We start from the raw sequence: 27,752 nt of genomic DNA on the forward strand, positions 1-27,752 counted from the left end.
ATTTTCCTTATTTGATGTAGCGTGAATGATGAAAACATACAGTGGAAATTAAACCCTGGGGTTCCCAGTTCACTTCCAGTTTCAGCATCTTATACTTTGGAAGAAGATGATTTGAAACAAGCAGACTATGTGATACTGTCAGCGTAAGACATGTTTTCTTATTTCTAAACATTAATTCATTATGTGACATTGAAAGCACCTTTGTTTCCATTGGCAACAATGCAAAATACTTTGAATTTCTAATTACATTATATAACAATTTGTTCACAGTGTACATGATCTTCACCACTTTTTTTATTTCAATGGGGCAATGATTGGTTAGTCAGATAATTCACTCCTCAGCCTTACTTTACATTAAAATATATCTTTAATCAATAAATCTATCAAACTGCACTTTTCTTAGTTTATTCATTAATAGATTATTACTATAACTGATTTATGCCTACCTATTTATGCGCATATATTTTGACTTGTCTTAGTAGGAAAAGCAAAGGTGTGACTAATAATATGACAGATGGCTCAGTTGAATTTGATGTAAGCCATTACTGTGTGACAGTAAGCCAGCGTGCACAATACCAGGAACAAGAAACTAAAGCAGCTGAATGGAATCAAGCCATCATTAATAAATATACAAACCTGTTCTTTATGACAAAATACCTTCAGTGAAAAAAACACGGAATAAGGTGATTCACGTGGAGTGACTTGAGAGTTGGCTGTTTGATTGACTTTATTCATAGATTAACTAATTTACAGCTCTTATCTTGTAGCATCAACAATAAAATAAGATAAAATAAGATAATCCTTTATTAGTCCCGCAGCAGGGAAATTTACAGGACAATGGACTCTGAATTTCTTGATAATCATCGATGGACAGATGCTCAGCATCAGAACGTTGGATTGATGATCAAAAAGTCCAGCAGCTCCTGAATCCGTGATCTCAGACTAAGAAATAGGCTTCCTCTCTGGGATTAAGGTCTTGGTGCCGCAGACTAATGAGTAGTTTATGTGCTGAAGAGGCTCTGGTGAGTACTTGGTCACATATTCATATCTACAAACACATTTAAAAAACAGAAACGTTTTTGCATCTGTTCAGCAGAAATACAGTATTTCATGCTAATCATGTAATGCAAATCAAGACTCAATTGGTAACATCTCTCTTTATCTATAGTCAAACGAAAGCTCTATTTCCATGGTGTGGATCAGCTAGATGCTTACCAATGTTCCAAGTCTTTATGCTAAAATAATCTAATCTGTTGCTGGCTCCAGTTTAATATTTACTTAACATACATTGGAGAACAAGTACCTATAATTGTACTTGAGTACAGTACTAGAGTAAATGTACTTACTTTCCCTCACAGCTGAAAGGGTGAGCCTCAGTACTAATGTCAAGGTTTGGTGCATTGCACGGAGGTTGTTACTCTAACTGTGCTGTTGTGTTGTTGCGTTGTATAATTTAATATTGATGATTACCTTCCATTTATATATAAAAAAAACTTCAAACGCATTGATCATGGGCATGCATTTTTGCTAAAATAACAACAGTGAACACATTTCTTATCTCATCCCTTGAGGACTCACTATATGGTTTTCATCTGTTTCATCTATAGAAGGCTGGTAAACTTTGTCATTCAAACTATTTTGATTGTTTAAGAAGTTTCAAATGATCAGTAAAGTAATGTTTAACTGTTGCTTAATAAAACTTATTCCATCCTGAAAAGAAGGTAATGTGAGCAAACTACAGCAAAAGTGTTTCCACATAATAATGTCTGGGAAGCTCCACCTTAACAACATAAAGAGACAACAGTCAGCAGGATTCACTTCAGTTGCTCTGATGCTTGATCCTCACTAACTTCTAGTGCTATCTGTATTTAATACTGCTATATTCTCAAGCTAAATGATGAATGGTCCCTGTTTCACAATAAAGTACCACAATCTGACTGCAACAAGAAATCAAAAACTCAGCACACATGGTAACTAATAACTGAACCATGATCTCTTCTGCATCTGCAACTGTGTTTCCCTCCAGCAGATGACACTAGTGAGTCAGAGATGGTTTACTAAAAGCAGGCGGCTCATTAATCCTTGAGATACAAATTGTACATAAAGAAATCAGTTTCCAAAAATATCACAGCTTTCGTTGAGCAGATAATCAGTCATGAATACAGCATCTCTCAGTGGTTTGAAGTTGGGCGACATTCTGATCAGGTCCTTTAACATGACAAACTGTGGAGTTTACAGATCAAATGTGACATACAGAAGACTTTAGATTTTACAATCCTTATTTCATCAGGAAATCATTAAAACTGTGACATTTTCACAAGTAAACTTACACCAACTACACTGATCAGTGCAAAGAACATGTCAATAGCCTTACAGGCCTAAACACTATACAGTCTTTATACTAGCAGACCTGCTGCTACTGCATGACTTAAATTAATCTATTAAACGAATATGTTATTATTAGAATATGAGGCAGCCTACTGAAAACCACGTTTGTGCAATTCAGAGCTCTTGTTTTGAAATGAATACTTGAGGCTGAGTTTAGAGAGCCCTGCAGGACAGCTACTAAATATTCAGCATCTAACCATCTGGTAGGTCCACATGAAGATTCCTCATTAGTGCTTTTCTTGTTAAAATGCATCGTAAACATACAGATGAGGGTGGTGTAGCAGTTTATGTGATGAACTCGGTTACAGTCCATTAAGCTTATTTTCATTTTACACCATAATCAACCATTTGTAACAATGAGCCATATTATGTCACCATCATATTAACCTAATAGGGCCATATCTCTAATGTGAGACATTGTGAGTGCACTGTAAAACATTTATCCTCTCATAACAGTGCTCACACCCTCCCTTCCTCTGTCCCTCTTGACTTGGTGACAGACCTAAAAGCCTTTTGTTGCAATCTTAGCCAATGGAGACGGATTACGACACCGGGCAGCTGAGATATATAAAGAGCCCTTTTTGACCGCACTTGCACATTTTTCAGTGACACTTCTGAACATTTACACACCTTTGGACTAAATTGTACAGAAGACCCCAAAACAGCCATTATCCTCCACGTGAGCAGGCATTCATCAGACACATTTATTTTTTCCCCATTTTATTCCAATCAGCCTGAACCGAGACACACTGGAACCTACTTTTTTTTTTTTTTTTTTTTTTGGGAAAATTGATTGCAAAATCTCCTGCTGCCCAAAAACAGCAACTTTGTGGTGATCGTGTTGGATTAGATGCCACTGATCCCTGCCTCCTGTAGGGTAAGGAAAGGAGAGGGAGAGGGGATATAACGGGATATAGAGACAACAGACAAGACACAGAAAGAAAAAAGTTGCATTGCCTGGTGTCTACGCATCGTCATGCCGAGGTACAACTTCTTACTGTGCGTGATGGTGCTCGTGTCTCTGGGACAGTCGGGGAGCGATGAGCCCCATCTGCTGCTGCCTGCTGCCAGCGAGACGCCCACGGACGCCGGGCTGTCCCTGCTGGACGAGGACCCGGGTTCCCACGAGTGCTCCGCCTGTGTGTGGAGGGAGCAGAGCAAAGTGCTGAGGCTGGAGACCATCAAGTCCCAGATCCTGAGCAAGCTGCGTCTGAAGCAGGCACCCAACATCAGCCGGGAGGTGGTCAACCAGCTGCTGCCCAAAGCGCCTCCTCTGCAGCAGCTCCTGGACCATCACGACTTCCAGGGAGACGCGTCGTCCCAGGATGAGTTCATGGAGGAGGATGAGTACCACGCCACCACCGAGTCCGTGATCACCATGGCCTCTGAGCGTGAGTAACTCTTTACAACACAACAGTATTCTCTCCAAATGCGTCATGAAGTGACTCAGGCCTGTGGAGGAGCTGCTGACCTAACCTGCTGTTTGAGATTGAAGGTCCACTCTGACTGGTAATATCACAGAAATGTATCAGCAGGGATTAGGTGAAGCTGATCAATCAATAATCAGCAGCACAAAGAGCCTGTCACCCTGAAACAGACAGCTCCAGTATGGCCTGATGAACTTTTGTTTCCATGATGATGATGATGATGATGATGGTGATGATGATGGAGGGCTGAGGCCTCTGGTGTTCAGCTCCTCAGTCCACCTGCTGTCATGTCCAAACTTTCTGTGTGTTTTTCTGGGAGTGAACGCATGAGAGACCCGTGTGAATGTCAAGTGCATCAGTAATGATAATGCAGCATTTGTCTGGCAGTTGCATCACTTCATCCCTTTATGTATTCTTTTGCATAAAGGCCCTATATTCTGGAGTTATGATCACGTCGTGAGGCCCCTCTAACAATTTGCTCGCCCTCTTATAATTCCCCATAAATCCACAGATAAACCGCAGGCAGCCCCCTTGGAGACATTTTATAAAATTACTGTTGAACCCTGGCAGCTGGGCTCTATCGGTCCTTTATAGGAGGCTCTACCGGTTCCCCTGCTGTTCATCGCAGTGAGATAAAGTGTGTCCAGAGAGCTGCTAGTGTGTCCAGAGAGCTGCTATTGTTCCTCACGCAGGCCCCCCTCGGACGCACTTGCCTTTTAAATGCGAAGTTTATGGGCGCAGCTCGTTTTTTTTTCACCAGAGTACACAAAGACAGAGAATCACTGAGGGTCGAGGGGAGTGTGTGACCTCTCCCTGGCGAATCGAGGGGTTCAACAACATTTACACACGTAATATATTCTGCATAAGGCGGATAAAACACACTCCAAATAATCAGTTTTTTTCACCCCACGAACAAAGAGAGACTTTGGCCTCATGTGTTGTCTGACACTATTAATTCCTCATTATAATATCTTTATTTCTATCTATCTATCTATCTATCTATCTATCTATCTATCTATCTATCTATCTATCTATCTATCTATCTATCTATCTATCTATCTATCTATCTATCTATCTAGTTTGTATAGTAGTAGGTATATTTTAATATATCATCTGTGATTACTGCAAATCAATCTTCATTTAACTGCAGGCGTAAATGTAATCTGAATTATATCTCTTTCCTTCCTATTCCACCAAGAAGCTTTTAACTGTTCATTTTGCAAAAATCTCTGTGAATTTAATAATTGTTTACCCTGAGAGATGTTTTTTTCTCCGGATTGATGTGATCAAACGGTTCACAGCTAATGTCTTACATCTTACAGGTGAATTGAAGGAGGCAGCGTAAAACATTTAATTTGTCATTTGTCAACAGTTTTACACAAAAGAGTCAATGTGTTAGTACTTCCAGCTTTACTGTAAATGATTTTGCTATCTATCTATCTATCTATCTATCTATCTATCTATCTATCTATCTATCTATCTATCTATCTATCTATCTATCTATCTATCTATCTATCTATCTATCTATCTATCTACAGTATCTGTTTCCATTTTTTGCGCTCTCACTCAGGATGTATGCGATGCATGCTGACAATGAAGATCTTTTTTAATAACTTGCTGTTATCTCTCTGATGTGCAGATCAATCCTACATTAATTATTATTCCCTCTCCACCTCTAAATACTGACGAGATGAAACTCTGCGTGCTTCACACACTCATCTGCACATCACACGAGAAATCAACAATATCCTCAAAGTGCATCTTTTGACTCTTTGCTTCCCAACCTCTGCACGGCCTCACTTACACACAACATGCAAAGTGATTTGACACCTTCTCAAGCCAGAAAAGGGCATTATGCATGACGCTGGCTAATTGCATATTTCTAACGGCCTCGTGCCAGCCAGAGGAGCTAATGACTGACATTACTGCTGTATCTGTCATGTTACAGCACTTCCTGTTCTGCTCTGTTTGCCTCATCTCTTCACGTCAGCTGCAGTTTTTATCATCTGCTCCTTCTCTTCATCTCTTTCACTCCTTCCCACCCCTCACCCCTCCCACTACCTCCCCCACCTTCCTCCCTGTTAGCCCCCTCTCTCCTTCCTCTTCTTTTTCTCCGGTACTCATGGAAGAGTTGAGAGAATGAGTGCATCTCTTTTTGCCTGTGGCGCCTTAGTGATCTCACAGGATTAAAAGTGCCTTTTCTGTCTCTCTGATAGAAGGAGGACTTCAAACACTATTCCCTGCGCACCTCGAACCCAATCACCCTTTCACGGTCGTGCACACTGCCTTTGATGGGCCATGTGGGTTCACACAGTACATACTGAACTGGACCTGTGCCAGAGTTGCTTCTTAGTATTCACTCAAGGTACGTGGGTGCCGCAGTGGGGGTTGAGAGGGTCCATGCTTCCTGGTATCTAATTACTATGAAATTTCATGGAAAAGTACAGCTATTTATATCATAGTGCGGCACTAAAACATCTCTCTCTACGTTGTGTGTTGTGTAGGTAACCGCTCCGCTAGCTGTTCATGCATAAAAGCCAGCCAGTTTGGAGCAGTTTATCAGGGTCATTCTCTAGCAAAACATGGTGAACGAGTGTCGATTGTGATTAACAAATCTATTTGCATCAACATATGAGCTGTTTGTACATGTTGATCTATGGGGGAAATCATGCGTGCGTAGTGTGTATTTATTTTGGATCTCAGTCTTGCCTGAGGTGGGGCAAGGATTTGACCCCACTAGTTTCCCATTTTTCACCTGTCCAAGACATTTAGAGCAGACCTTACTCTTCCATCAGTGGCTTTCGGCTCCTGTCTTTTTCTCTGTCTCTGTGGCAATGTTTTGATGCTGATTAACTGAATACTTAAATATTCCAGCAATATTGAATTTGAAAAAACAGTCCTGTCAAAGCAGGAAAACAATTTAAAGAGAAGAGGCAACTTTGTGGACTACGAATACCCTTGACTGGAGTTTAGATTGTTTGCGAAAAGCTTAATGCATCCTCTTTTCCCTTGAGAGAACTTCATTTCTGTTCCGTGAAATTTTGAGTAATTTTGACTTGTCCAGTATGACAGAATCCAGCAGAGAGAAGCACCTACTTACCCTCCCTCTGAGCATTTATTCCATGTTTACAGTTTTCATAGCAGTACGTAACATAGGAAATCAGCAAAGAAAAACTTCACCTTTTAATAGAATGAGAACTGAAGTTTACACATAACAACTTTACATTTGAAACATTTCTAATGACCATTCAGCTATTCTTGAAACTTCTCGCTTTGTTAAACTATTTCATACTAACAATTTTATCTTGTCCATCATGATCATTCGTAGTAACATTAGGAAGTGCTATACTGCTATTATTATGTAACCCCCTTTAAATGAGGCACATTCAGTTCAAGCACAGGCTTACACAACTCTTGAGTTGAAAAATGAACAACTACACACATGTCAAGGTACGAATGTACAAATTTCCACATGTGCACGCTTGTGTAGACACATGAGGATGCTCTCTCAGGCACACACACACTCACACAGTCACACACACACTCCAGAGAAAAGTTCTCCTATTGACAAAAAGGGTCACAGAGTTCACAGCTATGTGATATATTGGAAGAGGAGACTATTAACCTCATCGGGTCTCTTTCTTTGGCAGCAAAGACGAACCGGTAGTAACTTGAACACTTATCCCCCACCACACACACACACAAGCTCACACACACACACTCATCCACTAACCACTCCCACAAAAAAACAAGTCTTTTATAGTGTTGACCCTATAAAAGGGTAATTTCCTGAAGGTGCAGGAACCATAAAATTAAGAGGGAGAGCGCTAAAAGGACAGAGCAGCAGAAGTCGGACTGTCTTCAACTCACTGGCCAGTGTTTGCTGGAAGTTGATGACTATGTGAGGTTTTTATAGATTTATTTATTCCATGGAGGTCTCAGTTTGACGATGACACCTGTTCCCCCTGTGTAGTTGCTGGCATCAATTGAGGGAAAGATAAACTTTGGTGTTGAATTGTTTGGACACTGGGGGGCACGACAGGTTTTTTTAAAAAGAAGTAAAATCTTAAGAAAGAAAGGTCTGTAGAAACTGCACAACATACTGTCAACTTTATGGCTAATAAAATTTCAAAGGGACCAAAGTCTATTAATACAGGGACAAAATTTCCCCAGGACCTCAGGAATCTCACTCCTTCCACCCTCCTTCCCCTATTCCCACGCTCCCGTGTACCAGTCCCTGTCTTTGCTCTTGGCATTTGGGAATATGTTGCGTAGGAATTAAATGCATGCTTTACCAAAAATAAAGCACTGAGAAGTTGAGAGAACGGATGTAAGACTGCATTAATGTCAGTTTGGAGCCATAGATCGAGCCAAGAATATATTTGATGTCTTTGTAAAAAAAAAAAAAAAAAAAAAAAAAAAAAAAGGACAATGTTTGATTCCACTGCTTTGCTGGCTCTGCGCTGGTTCTTTAAAGGATTTCAAAGACAGTGATCGAGTTAGGTGCACCACGGCTCATGCTGCGGGGGGGGGGGGGGGAGTCCACAGGGAGCAACAAGCATCCCAGTCCTATCCTAAAGGGACAGAAATCATGCAAGGGTTTTATAGGTACAATTAAAAAGACCTGAAACAGATGTTACGTTTCACTAATAAAGGAAATAATTACTTCACACCAGTAATTAAGCCCTGCGTAGGGACATGAGTGAGGAGGAGGAGGATGGGAGTGTAAAGATAAAATGGAGATCATTGAGGGGATTATTGTTGATGGATGCGTTCAGGCTCTGTGTGGTCGTGTGCAAGGAGCTGCTGAGGATCAGTTTATGGAAGAGTCCATTAAATCTATGAGGCGTTTAAGCAAAGGAAATGCTGCATGGGCATAATGCTTGATCCCACGAGGGAGCCACTGTGTCCGATAGAAGCACAATTAACAGTGGATTACCTCATCATTATCTACATGAAAATTTAATTAGCCTCTTTTATGGAGAGCAGCTTCTCGCTGTATTTATCACCTGTGGTTGTATTTCCGCCTTCCATACCCACATCACCCCAGGAAGTTAATTATGGAAAATGCACAGTTGAAGTGATTTCTTGAGGGACAAGAGCAAAGTTTGATTTATATAATGTACAACACAGCTCATAAAGGGAACAACATGTTCACGTTGCTTAGAAAATAACAGTGTAGGAGTAAATGCTTCCTAGAGGGAGAGTTGGTCACAATAAACTAAATGTTGTCTCATGAGAAAACTTGGCCAAGACGCTGACATATCTGGGTGGCTTTGGGGATTTTTTTTCAGTAACTGAGTGCGCTCAAAAAATACTTCCAGGGGGAAATATGGAAAATTATGCGAGCGTTTAAAGAAATGAAACTAATCAGTGGTCAACATGTGAGTATTACATTAAAGGACAAATTTGGGAAAAGCAATTCTGACCTTTTGGTGCCCAAGGGGCAACCTCCGGGTCTGGAAAATTAAGCCAATGCAGAAGTGACTTCAATTTTCATTCTTTCTTATAGCTAGCAGGGAGCGACTCCTCTGGTTGCAAAAAAAGTCTGATTGCAAAGAGGTCTATGTGAAAATGACCCTACTTCTCACTTGATTTATTATCTCAGTAAACATTGTAGATTACTTTATGGTTTGAATCACTAGTATTTAATCCTCTTCAATGCAGTATGATGTTCATTTTGTAAATTAGAGTCCCATTTAATGTAAAATAGACAATAAAGCAGGGTTTGCTTTAGGGAATGGCTACCTTGCTATTGAAAGGTTCCTACCACGTTGTCGTCCAGTTTAGGAGTTGTCCTTGTTTTCTTCATCATCCTATTTGGCCTCGGTGTATTTAGCTCCACCCTCTTGTGTCACTCCTGGTTCCAAAAAAACAAGATGGTGAAGGCTAAAAGCCAAGAGGGCGACAATGCCGAATGCCAAACTCTAGACTTTAAAACCACAGTTCTTAAACCTATAGGTGACGTCATGATGACTACGTCCACCTATTCACAGTCTCTGGCTGGTTGCTCAGTTTGTGAGAACTCTCAGGTTGAGCGACCATAAATGCATCAGTACTGATCAGTCCCCTTCAAACCATGGTGCATGCATGTTCTTTTTTGCTGATTTAGATTAATTGTTTTGCAAGAGATCAAGTTAGAGGTTCATATGTGTATTTAACCATGGTTCATACACGAGAAAACATTATATAAGAGACAAAACAACATTAAAAACACCAATTAAATTAGAACATTTAAAACACAGACAAAAAGAGACGAATACAGGAGGTGGTCTTAAGATGATGAGCAAACTAGTTTTTAACTTGCTTTTACAGGTGAACTTCATAGTCTTAAATATTCTGGAAGTTTGTTCCAGCTACATGGAGCATAAAAACTAAAAAGGATATTTTCCATGTTTAGTAGGGAGTCTGAGAACCTTTATCAGACTGCTACCAGGGAGACATATGATGTTTCTAAAATACAAAATTCTACATACGTTTTGTCTGTATCTGGATTATCTAATCATTGAATTATTTGATACACGGATTTCTGAGTCTGAGGTAGCGTTGTCACTGTGTGAGAGATAAATGTAAGTGTCATCTGCATAATCAGAATAGGTGTTTTTATTATTTTGCTTGTAAAGTATGAAAGTCTTGTATGACTTCTAGAACATTGGTGGCATGGGGGCAAAATTGTCAAGTCTGGTCGTTCCTCATTATAGCAAACACAATTTGCTGTGTTAATGATTGGGAAGCCAGTGAAGGATCATGTTTTTTTTTAATGAATGCACTAGGATCAACCTACTGATCCTCTGCAATGAAGAAATAACATGTTATAACAGACAAATTATCTCAGACATAAGAGACACAATATTAAACATCTTGCATGTTTTTGGAGGAGGAATAGATTTCAGTAGTTAAAAGTAAATTAAGCACATTAGGGGATAATAAAACAACTAAAAAGTTAAACTTTACTTCCTATCTATGGAATATCATAAGGTTTAGGATATTAGTGCAGAAATGGTGTCTTATGCAATTTATTGTTACACTAGCTCAATGCCATTGTTGTTGTAATATAAATGAATGGAGCTTTTCTCAGATGGCCTGTAGAGAGTTGGACCTGGTTCCTGTCCTGGTTTCATTGATCAGCATTAGTCTCAATCTTGGTTTTTCTTCATAAAATGTCACATTAACAATTAAGTTACAATTCTAAATTCTTGTTTAAATTTACAATTCTTTAAAAAGCAGTTGTGGATAAAGAAGTTTTTTTCACTGATCATGTGAAAAAATACTATTGGCCATGACTCACTAGAGATAAAGGTGAGCTCAGAGGTCAAACCTGAGTCTTTGTTTTTTGATTATACAGTATGTGTTGCTGCAGGTCACTTGTAGCATGTGATGATGTACAACAGGCTTGTAATTGGAATTTGCTCCATCAAACAAGTCAACAAACAATTAAACCAACAACAGAAAATCAGCAGTCAGGAAGTTTGAATTATGATCCTTCTGCTACAGGTTTTAAAATAATTGGTGAGATGACGAACCAAGTGACCACCCAGTAATTTATGTTGTAGTGATATTAGCTGTCACATGATTTAAACTGAACGGCTTTAGTTTCTGTTAAAGAAATAGACTTTTTTGTTGTTTAGCAATGTATGTTGCTGCAGAGTTTGTATATTGGGTTAGCTGTGCTTGTTGAGCAAGTGTTAATAAGTTAGTAATAAAAGACTCAAACTGAAAAAATCATAGCTGTTGAAGGCCGACCAGGTTTCTGTTGTGCACAGTTTTGCAGATTTCGTTTTTAAGATTAGTTTACAGTAAAGCAACTTGATGACTTTCCTTGCAGTGCAAATTGATAATAGGTGTACATTTTGGATGTACACCTATTACATGTCCTACAGTGAAATAACTCAGCATACAATTAAAGAAATATAAATCACAATGTTCCAGACATATATTCAGCCTGCAAATCAAGAAATGATCTGTTAAATCTGTATGAGTTTGAAGTTTCTCTAAATAGTGATGGCTGAAATTTTAACCGCCTCTCAAGTGTTTATTCTCTTCCTTCCGTTTTCCATCAGTCACCTCAGAGCTACGTCCCTGTTGAAGCCATCGCCTCAGGGCTTCAGCCATTTCTAAAACGATAATCTCTCTAGAGGGTCACTGCCAAATTGAATGCCACACCCACTTGGGTATACTAACACAATGTTAAGTTGCAACACATTTTAGATAGAGAAATACATTTCCAACAACAACATTTTAGTGTTGCATGTTTTGGCTGTGCGGAGGACTCCTGTCAACTTTGTGAAGATTAATCTGAGCCAAAGAAATGTGAAATATATTAAATAATCACAGTATAAACAACAATGAAGGTAATTACCTCTTCAGAGCTTCATCATAACAAAATCCCAATTGTGCTTCTGCTTGGTATGAGTTAACAAAACTCATAGTTTAAAGATTTTCTCTGTATTTGTACAGGCTTGATATTGATTGAACTATAATGATCAGTGGCTGAAATGCAATTCAAGTTTGCATAATAGTTTTGAAATATGATAACTGTTAAGTGTTGTCTTAGATTGTCATACGGCAGTGGTGTTTCCTTTAAATACAGGACAAAAATACCCATTTAATTCACAAGCATATGTATGTTAGTATTCGTTCATAATCTGACTGAAGCCTTTAACCAATCCAAAGCAGCAGCACTAAAAAAACAGAGCCTGCTTTTCAATTTAAACCACCTTTCTGTCTTGTTTAAATATCTGCTTTTGTTTAAAATAGATTTTTTTTTTTTAAGTTTGGGTTTTACTTTTGAAAACGGGGCAGAACGTTGTCCTCTGACGTTAACGTCTTGCATGTATGTGTGGATGCACATAAACACAAGCGGCGAGACCCCAGCATGCTTCCTGCTGTCCAGCTGTCCACCTTATTGCAGTTCACTGCACGCTCGCTCTTTTCATCATCCGTCCCTGTCCTGCTGGAGATGTCCCACAGACGTTTCCCTTGTAATAGAAACACATATAACCCCAAAGACAATGAGTCTGTTTGCTGGAGACAGTCAGTTTGGAGCTTGTGTATGTCGTGTGTTTATGTGTAGTTGCATGTTTCCATGTGTGTGTTCACTGAGCTAGAACAGGGAGCTTTAGGAGGTGTCTTTTGTTGCTCCTGGGGGGCTACTGTGCTCAGCCCTAATAGGAGTCTTGTGCCTGCCGTTGTCCCAAGGGAGGGCTTCTGAATGAGGGGGTCTAACTTCACACACACACACACCCCCTCATCTCCATCCCCAGCTCGAGCCAGGCCTCCCCCACCACCCTCTCCCGTCCCTTGGGACTGACCGAGAGACAAAGAGGGAGTGGGGCTGGGGTGGGGTGGGATGTTTGAGGGGGTGCACTGTGGCCCCTGTCTTATTAGAAGGGTCGTGAACGTGTCACGATGATTAATATGCTGAGGTGCGTGGGGATACCCTAGAGTCACATTTATTCAACATGAGGTCTCCCAAACACACACTCACCACAAAATTGCACATTTGCATTTCCCATTAAGAAAAGAAAATATATATATATATATGCAAATGAAACTCTTATCTTGGTTTATACAATTTTGCATTATCCATTTGGATATTAACAATAGATGACCATTTCTCTCACTGCCTCATTTTAGCTCCAGATTTATACCTGATTGGCGCTTCCTTTCAAGAGTTTGGATAAAGAAGTGAACTCTTATGAAGTTGTTTTAAAATATAAGCTAGATGTGTGTTGACCATTTTTAAATTCAGATATATTTTGTGATAAATTATAGTTAATTCATAAAATCCTGTTACCGTTCACTGTAAAACAAATTCATCATTCACTTTTTACTTTGCTGCCTGACATTTGACAAAGAGCCTTTAATAATCTTGATATAAAGATATGAAACAGCTGCTAGTTTTCAACTCTTAAATTAACATATTATGCTTTCTAATGTACTCAATCATGTTATGATCATTGTGAGGTTGCGCTTTGTTGCTAAAGTTGATAGTGTGAGGAAGTTTGAGAAGCAGCAGCACAGAAATCAGTCTTCATCAAAAAAAGTAGAAATCTTTGTTAACTCTGCCAACTCTTTTTTTAATGTGTCTTCTGTATGGAAATCAATGATTGATAAATGTCCGTTTACCATTTTTGCCATACTGCCAACATTAATGCAGCCCCACCGGTAACATGTGTTAGCTATTCATTATATAACTGCACCGTAACTTTCCCTCTCCATCTGTTTTCAACTGTTAAACTGGTTCAACATTACTTCATTTGTTAATTAAGAGCATTAAACTTTGAAACAGGCTACGGTCATATTAAAATGGACAGATGGCATGGTGAATAAACTCTTATATACTATATGCCTCCCCCTAATATACACTTATAGTGGGCTCTGGGCTAACTGTGGGACACAGGTACCCAGGGAGTCCACCAGATGTTTGATAGGCTCACCTGCAGGCCTGCTGCGTGCTGGCAGTAAAATTCATGCGCTGCATATGCTGCAATTATACCACAGGGAAATAAGCTGCTATAATAATGAAGTAGGCTGGGAACATGAGGAGGAAAGCAAACAAGCCTGTTTCCTTTGGAAAAACACAGCCTCTGTCCATACTTCACTTAACTTGTTCTTTACTTTTTAAGTTAAAATAAGCCTTATTTCTGTATAAGGACTAGTTTCTATTTGCATCTACAGTTTGCCCCAGGAGAGAGGTGTCGTTGCTCCAGTAGGTGGTGCTGAATGCAAAATCAGAGTTCATATCCTTACTGGAGGGTTGAAATCATTGTGTTGAAAACTGAAGTATAACTGAGCAAATTGTTCAGGAAATTCAGCCATAAAAACAGTACTGCAGCTGCAGTAAAATTATAAGCTCTTTAAGCAATAATGTGTTATAGCTGCAAGAGCAAAGATAGTTCAGGTAGAGGCATTAAATGTCTTTACAAGCTAGCTTTGCTCGTTTTGCACAAGTGGAACGCTCTGGCAAGACGTGGGGTGCAGTTAAGCTGCAGGCATTTATCCTCTGTGGTTTGCCTCTTACTTTTGCACTTACAGGATCTATAAATGCACTAATTGATTTCACCTATCAATGCAGTCATTGTTTAACATGACCTCGCTCATATTTTGTGCATGTGTGTTTAATAATGGAGGTCCTTACTGGATCACAGTATATGGGCCCTGCTTCTCAGATTACTCCTCCTCAAGAAAAGGTCTCCGCTCGAGAAGCTGAACCATTTCAGCTTGGTTGTGTTTGGTGGTTTGTTTCTTTGTTTTCATCCTAGAATTCAACAAAAGTGATACAAACCGTTTGCAAAGGAAGAGCTGGTGTGTGTCAGTACCCATCGGCAGCGATTAAAAAGCAACAATAAATAATAATCACAAGTAAACCCTAAGCAAACTGCAGAATCATTCATTCCCGGTTTTGTGCTGGTGAGCAAACACAACACCACCCACGTTAATTGCTGTGACCCCAGCAACCCACCAAAAGGAACATTGACATATTGTTTGTTTAGCGTGAGACACTGTATAATTTACACTCACTAATGACTGTCCCTGGAAATATAGGCTGAAGGACCACGTCTGTCCCTGGCTTGGCCCTTATTCAATGTTCGCCCTGGACTCTTCTAATGGATAGTCCATCTGTACCTCGGTGAATTCATATCCCTCAATGCATGCCCATAATTAAATTACAACACTTGTTTAGTGTAAAAAGGACAAAACAGCCTGGTGCAGTGTTCTCTCTTGGCCAATTGAGGTTTGATAAACAGTTCACTATTGGCTGGAGAACCTCGACCCTAATCACAACAAAAACAAACTGTGGCTGATTCAGTGCTGTTGTGGCTTTGAGATTTTAAATTATTCTCTGTTTGAAAAAAAAAACATGTTGTGAAGAAAGACATATTACCATTGCCATGGGGTCGACCTTGACCTTCAAACTCAATCTGGCTATTAGGGCTGCCCCTCCCCAGCACCCCTGAGATGTAAAGAGGCTGACGGTTTTGACCCCTGATCCCATTTCTTAACTAGGCTGAGGTGCCAAATAACCTTTTGACCCAGGAAGCATTTGCAGGTTGCCTGAGCAACCTCAGATTTAGCAATGATTGACAGTTCCAAACAGTCTTTTTTATCCGCTTTTTATTGTTTATAAAGGAAGAACACTCCTCTGCAAGTTAAATGACAAAAACAACAGTTTATTTTCTAAATCTAGGGTTGTAATATGTAAAATATGCTCAGAGAAAATGGGCAGATTAGATATTCTATTGTATTCAGTTGGCACATTATTATGCCAGATAGATGCAGAATAAATTTCCCTTAATAAATGAACGCTTTACATGGAAATGAATGTATGAATGCAATGGATGGATGTCATTATATCAGATGGAGGTCTATGTAAATGAACCATGAGCAGATTTGACATGTGGTGCAAATCACAGAAACACCAGAGCCGGGGATCATGACAGGAATAAATCTGCCTATTTTAGGATTTGGCTTGTGTTCTTTGACATAACCCTTAATCCACACCTTAATATGTTTTCAGCAAGGAAGAGCCACTAAAAAAACTTGAGAGATGTTTTAATTTTGCTATTTGTGATATAGGGTTAGACCATTTCATTACAAGTTGACCCAGGGGAATCTAAGGTTACCATCTGGCCACTGGCCACCATTACTGATCCTTGTTTTAATATGCAAATAGATCAACCTTGATGTAATCACAAATGTAACCTGACTGAATGGACCAAACAACAGGACCATGTGCACATGTGATAACAGACAGCCTTCATGTAGAAGTTACTAAAATGAGCAGTGGGGCAGAGAATGGTAGTCCATTTATCAAAATAAGCAGCGTTCACAGTCAGTTAAGAAACCCCGGTTTTAAGAATTGTGACAGATAGGGATTATCTTCTCTGCGCTACAGATTGTGCTTGTTATTCTATAACTGACATGGACTCAATCTCAAATTTATTAAAATCCTAATTAAGCTTAATTTCAGAGCAAAACACAACCAATATCCCATATGTTGACTACAGCAGTGTATTACTGAGCTGGAGTTACACAGAAATGTGCCAACTTGATATCATTTCTCAGTGACGTGCAGATCTGTGGTAGTGTCTGCCTTTAAGAGCAGCGTGCAAAACGCATGCACAACGTTCTCGTCAAGGAATACCTGCCAAGAAATGACAACACTTAACTACACCTTTTATAATGTCTACTTTACAAAATACAACCTTTGTCTTTTAGTGAGGTACGAATGAATTACACAGACTCAGGTTGTGTTATTGAAGGAATAGTTTTAAAATTGAAACATCTTGTTTTTCATTATGTAATAAAGTAAATTAACTGTGGTGAGGTACATGTAGCTTGAAATGTATAAACACAAAGCAGTTGGGTGTTTAAGTGTCTTAACTTGCAATAATTTTACCTACCACAGTCTCCCGTTTCATGCAGCATATATTATTTGTTAGCATCATAGAGGAAAAAGTAAGCCCTACCATAATTCAACTTTATTTGAATTTTTGGAAGCTGTGCCTAAAGTATGAGCTACTGGTAGTTCCTCATAAAACTGCTGAGAGATGTTGTAGATTCTTTTTGCCTCTTTGGGAGTAAAATTCTCTTTTATCTTCTTCTAGTCCTCACTTGGCTCTATCAGAGAGGATTCCTCTCAGTTATGTGGCTGAGTATGGTTGTAGTTAATAAATATACATGAATTAAAAGAGTCATGTTTGTTCCTTTGGTGAATGACTGAGCACAGATATAGCTATCTCTGTTTTAGCCTGAATATATATTTCTGAACCCTCAGTCAGGACCACCGTTGTTTTATTTTTCTTACCATGTATTACAACTTGGGAATGCACATTGAGTTGATAAAAGATTATGCATTTGTTCTTCCACATAAAGCATTTTGGTCTTTTAAAAAAAAAAAAAAACACACACAAAAGAAGATGAAAAAACATGATTATTATGTGAATAAAGTTAGTTTTAGAAAACACAATTCAGAGTTAAATGGATTTTATTATAAGGTTATTTTTAGAAAATGTATTTTTGTGGGCATTTAAATGACTTTATTTAATAGTTGAAGAAGGAACTACATGCAACAAAGGTTCCATGTTGGACGCAGTGTTCAGTGCTATGTGAAGGACAATGATGATTGACGATGTTGTGTATACAATAACCTGCATATCTAATACCTTTATAAATGTAACTGTCCCCTTTTCCACAGCGGAGCCTCTGGTGCAGGTGAACGGGAAGCCGAGCTGCTGCTTCTTCAAGTTCAGCCCAAAACTGATGTTCACCAAGGTGCTGAAGGCCCAGCTGTGGGTGTACCTGCGGCCGCTGCAGCAGACCTCCACCGTCTACCTGCAGATCCTCCGGCTGAAGCCCGTCACGGAGCAGGGCAGCCGCCACATCCGCATCCGCTCCCTGAAGATAGAGCTCAACTCCAGGGTTGGCCACTGGCAAAGTATTGACTTTAAGCACGTGCTGCAGAACTGGTTCAAACAGCCCCACACCAACTGGGGAATCGACATCAACGCCTTTGATGAGAGCGGCAATGACCTGGCAGTTACTTCGCTGCGACCCGGGGAGGAGGGGCTGGTAAGGACCCTCAGACCTGTCCCTGGGGCAGGAGGGGAATCATTTTTCTCAAAGCACACATTTATGCAAATGTTAATTTATATTTCAATTAAAGGACAGCAGCCAAAATCATGCTAGAAAAAAACTTGATCCGAAGAGGAATGTGTATGTGTATTGATAACTAGACTAGACTAAAATTGACTTAAACAAGTATTCATAGAGAAAAAGAAGGATGTCATATGTTATCCTGCACCTCATCTCAGTTTCTCTTTGTCAACATCTTTGTTAATCCATCTAGTGAAGATGCAATACAGGCTACTATGCTGATGTATAAAACTTCCCGTTACTTATCAGATTTGATGTTGATGTGATTTGTGTTTGTTTCAGAGCAGACTTTAAAAAGTTCCCAATCATTGTAACCAGTAAAAGTACACTGCTGTTTTTTAGATTTATGAATATTGTTTCCTATCTTAGAGACGGACGATGCTTCATTTAATTTAAAATATCAAAATCAACTTCAGAGACTACAGGCTTGTGTCAGATGAGAAGATTCTTAAATCTGTGCTACATCACCACACACAGCCTGTAAATTGTAGCAGAAATTATTTTCACAGTAAACTATTTTTTATTATAATCAAGTTTTAAGCATCTGCAAGTTGTTTCTCACATTACAGTAAACTATTTCTCAGTGAATGATATATGAGCAGTGTTACATCATGTATCATCAATCTGCATTACAAATACTGAAACATAGCAAGTACCATGATAAACTGTTGACATGAATAGGTAATTCAGTGGGTACCATATTGACATCATAATACAAGTTTTGGCCACAGCCAAAGCAGCTAGCAGCTATACTTCTGTAAAAGCACAAATGGTTTTGGACAAACCTGTGGCCGATGCATTCATTCCAACATCTTAAATCGTGAAGTCACAATGTTAAGAGAACAGGTTCCCCCTGACTTATGTTACAGGTTCACTGGTTCATTTGTTGTCTTAGTTAAGACACTGATTGTAAATCTCCACACAGAAAGAGGTGATTTGAAGCCTACAGACATGAAGCAGCAGGGGTCTGTTAAAGGCTGGACTCAAAAACCTCCAAATCCCAAACTGCTGGGTATACGTATATGCAAGTAGTTTTTGAAGGCTGTTTACATGTAGGAACTCAGGTAGAGCTTTATTATGTGTCAAAATTGTACATGATTCATTTCAATCACAGCCAATTTGGCGAAAGGTGGATTTGAAAAAACTGACTACAAACAACTCAAAATGGTGAATCTTTTGAACCGTCATGTATTTGTGACCACAAATACCATCGCCACTGCACTCTATTTGAACATGTCAGTAATGAGCTCGCTATATTTAGTTCAGTCCAGAGAAAAAACAGCTGCTTTGTTATGATCGGCCTCCACCACTCACATATTACTCACTTTTGCCTTTTAGAAATCCTAAAATGAACGTGCATCTTCTGTGCAAATACACCATTTTCCATTGTTCTTTCCATGTGGAGGTGAAAACTAAAGTATTGTTTGCACAGATAATAATATTAAAAGATAAAGCAGAAAAGATTATACTCCTTGCAAAATGTGAATGGATCATAACCTGATGTTCCTCTGAATATTTTGGACGATCCTTTAAAGATTTTCACCTTAGGCTGTGAATCATTTAGCCTCCTATTGAAAGGATGCTTTATGTTAGTTTGTTTAGGTTTGTATTTAGATGTACTCGGTTGATTCTAATGTATTGCATGAGTTTGCATGGATGAGTTCAAACTTAAATCAAAACCATCTGTGAATCATTAAACTAATCGAAAATCTGAGAGTTACTGCCACTGACAGTTACATACAACATCTACGTTGAATTATGTAGGCCACTCATCAAAGTTAAGAAACACCAAATATTTACCAAGTGATCATTTGGGTCAGATCTTCACAACACATGTCAGAGGTCAGCTCTGGTGTCTTCGCCAATAAATCTCTGCCTTCTGAGCACACAGCAGTGTGCAATATTATTCTTGAACCAAAAAAAAGGAAAAGATGAAAAACACAGGCAAGCGTACCAAAATAAAACAATTCACAACAAGCAAAGAAAGAGTCAAACTCTGCTTCTCCCTGATCCTCTGAGTCTACAACAAAAGCCCTAAAGGCCAAGCTGACATGGTCTCACCCCAATGGCCTTTCAGCTTATTTCCTCTTTTGAATGCGTCACAAAAACTGTGCTCGAGCCCAGCTGGAATCACTGTGGGGAGAGGAAGGCTTTGTAAAACAAACATGATGGAGTAAAATATTTGATCCGCTTGCTTTGCCTAAAGGTCAAGGTTATGGCAGCCTGCAGATGACCTCCTGGGTCAGGGATCAAACCAAGTATACATAGTCAGCCATCGACGTTAGAAAAGGACAGTTTGTACGAGTGGCACATTGTGTTCCTACTTTAAAAATGACAAATTAATTCACACGTTTGTTGTGAAATATCAGATGAGTAGGTATTTTAACACTTTTTCTTTGTCACTCTTGGCTCCTTTCGTTTGGAGAAAAATTAACAACTGTTAGTAATGCTAAGCTAATGAGAGAGTACCTCTGTCTTTAAGCAATGTCATATAAGGTGAGGTGTTGGTGGACCTTAGATCTATTCCAGTGGAAATAAATAACTAGACCTGATTGATGGAATTAAAAATTGAAAAATGTGGGGCTTAGACACCTACCATGTTAACCTGAAATTGATAAAACGCCTTTAATTCTCTTTAAAGGAAGTTACAATTGAAAGATTAACCTCTATGTTTACATAATGCATTTTAATTCATATTAGTGAGGAAATGTTTGTCAAATTTCACATTATTAATAGTTTTTTGTCTTTTAGAAGCCTAGATGCTCAAAAATGATAGAGAGGGGACATTTTGACTGGTGCCTGTGAAACAAATGTTGTTCATCATGGCTCAGTTAAACCACAGTGAGCCGGCACCAGGAGGAGTACAATGTTTTGAAAACTACTGCACTTGTGTAACTAGTTGATTTTTAATTGGCCTTTTTCACAGAAGATATTTTGTCTGAAAAGCACAGGTGATACCTAAAATATTACTGATGACTCATTTCTGTTCAAGTGTTCCCGTAAGTCATAACAGTGTGACAGTGAGCCAACATGCTCAATGACACTGAAGCAGCTAAATGGAATTCATTCATTCGTAAATTGTATTATGTACACATATGTTTTCACTGAGACAAGTCAAACTGACTTTTTGTGAAAAACGACTTATTGGGCTACTGTTTTAACTTTTTATAGAGGATCATCAGTTTGTGTATTAGTTTTGCAGAATTAATTTAGTTTGTACCAGGGCTTCATTTGAATTAATGGAGTGATTGGGCAGGAAGATTAAGGTTTTTTTATGTTGTTTAGTAACACCTTTGTTATCATATATATATAGATAGATAGATAGATAGATAGATAGATAGATAGATAGATAGATAGATAGATAGATAGATAGATAGATAGATAGATAGATAGATAGATAGATAGATAGATAGATAGATAGATAGATAGATAGATAGATAGATAGAGATAGAGTCTTGCATCAACAGTTTGTTCTGTTGTCTTTTCAAAAATCTGCGTACCATCACCTTTGAAGCTGTTTTTTTTAATCCATAAACAGGACTGTAAAAATAACACTCTGGGGCTTTACGGAGACTTGCATGCTGTAACTATTTCTTGGCAAATAGCTGCTGGGAGCTGTAACTTCCCAGAGTCTTGTCGTTGCCGTGAGGTTGCCGGGCAACCAGTAGAGACACAGAAGGGCTGGGTGGACGAATTAACTGTTGTTTCGTCAAGAAATATTTACAGTACCTAACTCCCTTTGGTCTTCAGTTTAGCAATTATTTAAACAACAGACATACCATGATTGAAAGTTGTTGGTGCGCATTAGGGGATAATTCCAAATGAAATAATAATAACATGTAAATTATACCCATATGATGATATCATGTAAATAATCCAGCACCTCTTAGTTAGGATAGGATTACAGATTCTCTCTCCACCTCTCTACACTCGTATTTTGAGTATAATTCATGCCATAAAAGAGACAAAAAACACACGATTGATCAAGTGAAAGATGAATTTAACTGTTAGCATCGGTATCTTTCTTTTCATATATTATATAGATATAACAATAATATCCTTATTGTAAGTTATTTTGTTCACAATAATTGTCAATCTGATATTCGGTTTTCCTTCACTGATATTTCAGCCAAGTTGTTGTTCTCTTATAACCACCTCTTCCCCTCTGTCCTGCCTCTCCTCCCCCTGATTCCAGCAGCCGTTCCTGGAAGTGAAAGTTCTGGAGACGACCAAGCGCTCTCGGAGAAACCTGGGCCTGGACTGCGATGAGCACTCCACTGAGTCCCGCTGCTGTCGCTACCCTCTGACTGTGGATTTCGAGGCGTTCGGCTGGGACTGGATCATTGCCCCCAAACGATACAAAGCCAACTATTGCTCTGGCCAGTGCGAGTACATGTTCATGCAGAAATACCCGCACACCCACCTGGTGCAGCACGCCAACCCACGAGGCTCTGCAGGGCCCTGCTGTACCCCGACCAAGATGTCCCCCATTAACATGCTCTACTTCAATGACAAGCAGCAGATCATTCACGGCAAAATCCCAGGGATGGTGGTGGATAGATGTGGCTGCTCTTAGGCTGCAGGGGAGCAGCGACCATCGCATCAAACCACCCAAAACCCTTACGGAGCTCTCCACTGGCACCAGAACCCATCCTTGGCACCAGATTTCACTTTTGCTCAGCCACAAAATCATCCCACTGGGTTTCCATTTTTCCAGTAATTAAATTGATTCTAATGTAAAAAAAAAAAAAGTTATAATGAAACATGAATCAAAAAAAGGATTGAGTGATGGACATTATGAATAATTAAAGAGGTTGTCCTTGTGGAGCAGCTTCAGAAAACGGTAAATGAGACAAAACTATGTTAGAGTATTTGTTAGTTTTGTGGGGTTTTTGAAGTGTTTTTTTTGTTTTGTTTGTTTTTTAAGGCATCTTTGTGAAATGTCCAGGTTAGTGGATTGAGATGACAGGAGACATAAGCATTTACAATATTTTAAAAGCAATTTCAGTTCTAAGGTAAGTTTGGAAATACACAGATACGCTTACTTACGGGTGAGATTTTATCCAGAAAAATGTTTGCATGGGGGCATTATCAGAATTATTCTGTAATCCATCACTTCAACAAAAATAATTAAATACATGATAATGTGAGGAGGGTTTGCCATTAGAAATACTGTTAGTCTAAATCCAAAATCTTGTTTACAGATGCTTAGAGAAGTGCTCTAGTGATGTAAAGAGTTGAGGAGATCCAAAACCAAACCTATACCCTCTATTAATGTATAACACCCCAGTGTGACATTCTTGAGTATCTATGAAACCTTTCACAGGTACTTTGATCTTTTTTTATGTGTAGTCTTGTAAAACTAAAAAAGGAAAAGGGAGAGAAGAGGTTATACTATTTTCACTCTGTCTTTCAAAGTGGATAAATAAAGACAGTATTGCTATTTCTGCCATTCTGCAAACGTAGAGAAGACATATTTAGGTTTCACTGCGACACTAAAGTCTAAAACTAAGTACTGTAATGTAGTTGCACTCTGAAATTATTTTGCACCACTCGGGAGTGGAGGAGGAGCAGGATCCTGGCAGATGACAAGAAAACCAACACATTTTCTTTATTCTGCTTGACAAAAGGAAAATACTTCAACACCTTCAATTTTTGCATTAAATGTTTGAAACAGAGAAGTAAATGCACTGTTTCATAACTTGAAGAGTCCTGGGACTGAGCATGTAATAACAGACAGAACGCAAAATCCATACCCTGAAATAATTCATACGAGGGTCGGTAATGCTCAAATGTTCACCCTGCTGTGAGTTGATGAGCTAAAAATAGCACAAAACAGGATCACAGTATTACTTGTACTTACAGCAGTGTTTGCATCTGTGTTAAAAAATACTTATTTAGAAAAAGAGCAGTAGCTTCATTAACTTTTTCTCAATACTAGTTTCAGAACAGGTGAAGAAAAAATCCTTTGAGTGCAGTGTTGTACTCATAAATAATAGCTTTTATAAATCACAACAGATCACATTACACGTTCAAATCAAGACAATGTAACTCAACAACTGACTTTAGTTTAGAGAACATATTTGATTGCTTTTTGAAATGCCCCCATCCACCTCCACCTCAACTTTATCGGCATTGTCATAAAATATTGTTAGTGCTTGAACACAGAGTAGATTAGTAACGCTTGAAGTCTGTCTTTGTCTCCTGGATGTCAAAGCAAAGATATCCTTTTGTTGTAAACGAAAGCACTATGCTGTTGGATAAAGGAAGAGCCTTCTGACATTATATATAAATGATATATGTATATATTAAAAAAAGGGATACAAAAACCTTTTTTGGAGCACTCTACCTTACCAACAATAAATTTTGCACTATGGGACGTTCATGGCGTGAGGAGGTAAAGTGTTGTTTGTGTTTTACCAAGCACAAGAGAGCTTGTACAGTATAGGATAAAAAAAACAAAAAAAAAAATATTCAAGCTTCTGGTGATTAACCATGAACTAGAGAGGTTATCACTTCTTTTTGATACCATCACGCTTTCCTGACTTTTGTCTGAAGCGGGGGCCTGTCCATACACTCACACACTTTTATCCAATCTGGAACCTGGACGTACTGTACCAGTGGCCTGAAAGGCCTCCTTGCCCACTGTGGGTGATAAGTCATATGTATTATAAGTGTCTGGATCAATGAAAAATAGAATGCTTTAACTGGAAATGGCCCGCCCACCAACTTTAATCTGTTACCATGTTAGAGAGACTACATCCTTTTGACATAAACGATGTGTCGACTGTCTTGCATAGACATGTTTTTGCCTTTATGTGTATTTTAAGTGAAAGCACCCATGTAAGAATGGGAGGAGTATCCAGGGATTGTTAGCCAAAGTAGAGGATGACATGTTGTGTGCTGTAACTTTTTGTGATCGCAGGAATATGCTAGAACTTTTCAAAGGGAGGAAAAAGCTGGTTTAGGGGCAGTGGTTGGAAATAATTCAACTGGTCAGTTGTCTATTTATTAATATTAATTACAATGCATTTCAAAGTCTGTCTACCTCACTGAAGCCTCCTAAAAACCTTGCTTTTTTTAATTTGTCATCGATTAATCTGTGCAAACATTTAACCAATAAGACCCCCCACCCCCACCCCCCAAAAAATGTAGATGAAAACCACAGGGTCCCCTTGCTCTCAGGTTCAGATTGAGTTATTGACAGGGTGACTGATGGTAGCGGCTCTGGTAATGTGTGGTCAAAAATAAATAAATAGCTGTGCCCACATCTATGGCTTGGTGAGAAGTTGCATTTTGAATTTTAGTGTTTGTATACTGGTATGTGTGAGAGTGTTTTCATATAAATATATGAGAGTAAGAAATCTCTATGTAAATACCTACCCAAATGTTGACATTTATGATGTTTTGGACAGGTTCGCCGCTTCCAATGTTTTTCTCACTTTCCCCATTCATTCCTCCATTCTTTGTGTAGTTTTAAAGAAAATCACCCGAACTTTGTAGTTTAATGGTTGTGCATATGAATAACTGTTCAATTGTTATTTTTGCCTTTTGTTGTTTATTTACTGTCATTTTTCTTTTGTACAATAAATCATTTATTTAGCTTATGGGATTTGTTTTTTAATTTCTGAAAGCTCTGATAAACCCACTGTTCACTACTTGGTCAGCACCAAACAGCAGACAGAAAGACAGCTAGCTGGTGAACATAGTGGAGCATTTAGCCGCTAAAGAGACAAATATTTCCCTCAGGAGTTGCTAGAGACCAAAAACAGAGCTAAAAGAAGGTGAATATTGGACTACGATTCATCAGGGGCCCGGAAACATACCTTCAAATTCATGCTTATGTTCCTCCGTGTCTGCTGCATGTGTGACTAGTCAATTCTAACATGTGCGTCATATCAATTTAAGATTTTTGTTCACAGCTTGTTTCTGCTATATATGAGAAGTCACTTTAGCAAGCTGTTCCAAAAATAACAGGGGAACAAACTATACAGTCGATTAAACTCTATTGACAATCCTCTGTTTTAAAACAGGGGAAAAAAGCAGAAACCGTTTTCTATTTTGTTTGGTTGTTCGATTGGTGGTCAAATTTAAACAGATTAAGTCGCTGGAATCAGTTTATCCAATACGCACCAACGTTTTATGGATAATATAAACCCAGGTTGTCCTCACACCTTGAGAAGCACACACCACACACACACACACACACACACACACACACACACACACACACACACACACACACACACACACACACACACACACACACACACACACACACACACACACACACTTGGTTAAGCCACCGGTGGCATCCTGATTCATAGAGTAAACAGTGACAGGCAGCAGAGGTGGCAGGAAGCAGATTCACCACGAGGCTAATTGGTGAAAGAGAGCATTCAGAGGACAAAGGTTTAGTCTTGGGGTCCAGGTTTCCATTATTTGAATGTCATATAAAATCCAGCCTGACCCAATTAATATGCCACCTGATAGAAGGGCCTCTCATCAACCTAATTTAGAGAATCAATAGGGGACAAATGAGAGTGAGAACGAAGCTCTTTACGGATGCAAACAGACAAAGACCACCCAGTACAAGCTTGAGGAGACTGATGCCAGCAATGACATAAACCTTTTGACAAATCCTCACTTGACATAAACAAACATTCACACAGTCCCCTGCCCCTCAAGTGCATCAATGTGCGGTACACATCATCCGTCATACCCGCCCTACATAGACAAGGGAGGACATTGATGGATGTTTTTATTGTTTTGGCACATAAGGAGTAGTTGTACAAGTTAAACGTGAAGTATTAGAGGCTTTAGAGGCTTTAAGACTAGTAACATGATGAACTCTGACACAGCTTCATTAAATAATGACAAAGCAATGCCATCAAGGAATTTGTGGAAGTTGAAAATAATACTGTCGAATTGGAATATTGAGCATTTTAGAAAGCCTTCAAGAAAGGCCGGTGGGGGCTGGGAGGATTTGGGAGGAGCTTTATGGCAATTATAGCCATAAAGTTCAGAAAGAAGGTGAATTGGGGGCAGCTCTCAATAGCTTAAATTGCTGTACACAGTCATCAGTGACACCTTTTTGTCTGGCTCATTGACTGGCCGCTGTTTAGAGAGGGGAACTGTTCAGGGAAGATCACACGCACTCTTATGGGATGAAAGAATCTCACATGACAATAAAATAAACAGTGGAGACACACGATTTGAGTCTCGATGAGTTGAAATTATCAACAAGGAATCATTGTTGTATTAGTGTGTGGTTGATTA

At 39.1% G+C, this 27,752-nt stretch overlaps 1 protein-coding gene across 1 annotated transcript; it reads left to right on the plus strand.

Moving 5' to 3' along the window:
- The first annotated feature begins 3,364 nt into the window (after positions 1–3,364).
- LOC129105395 (growth/differentiation factor 11-like) lies at positions 3,365–23,049 on the plus strand. Its single transcript, XM_054616390.1, has 3 exons — positions 3,365–3,779; positions 18,016–18,389; positions 22,669–23,049. The coding sequence occupies exons 1-3, from the start codon at positions 3,365–3,367 to the stop codon at positions 23,047–23,049; spliced, it is 1,170 nt and encodes a 389-aa protein (XP_054472365.1).
- Positions 23,050–27,752: the final 4,703 nt, after the last annotated feature.

This window comes from Anoplopoma fimbria, chromosome 17, assembly GCF_027596085.1.
Source record: "Anoplopoma fimbria isolate UVic2021 breed Golden Eagle Sablefish chromosome 17, Afim_UVic_2022, whole genome shotgun sequence".
NCBI classification, from domain to species: Eukaryota; Metazoa; Chordata; class Actinopteri; order Perciformes; family Anoplopomatidae; genus Anoplopoma; species Anoplopoma fimbria.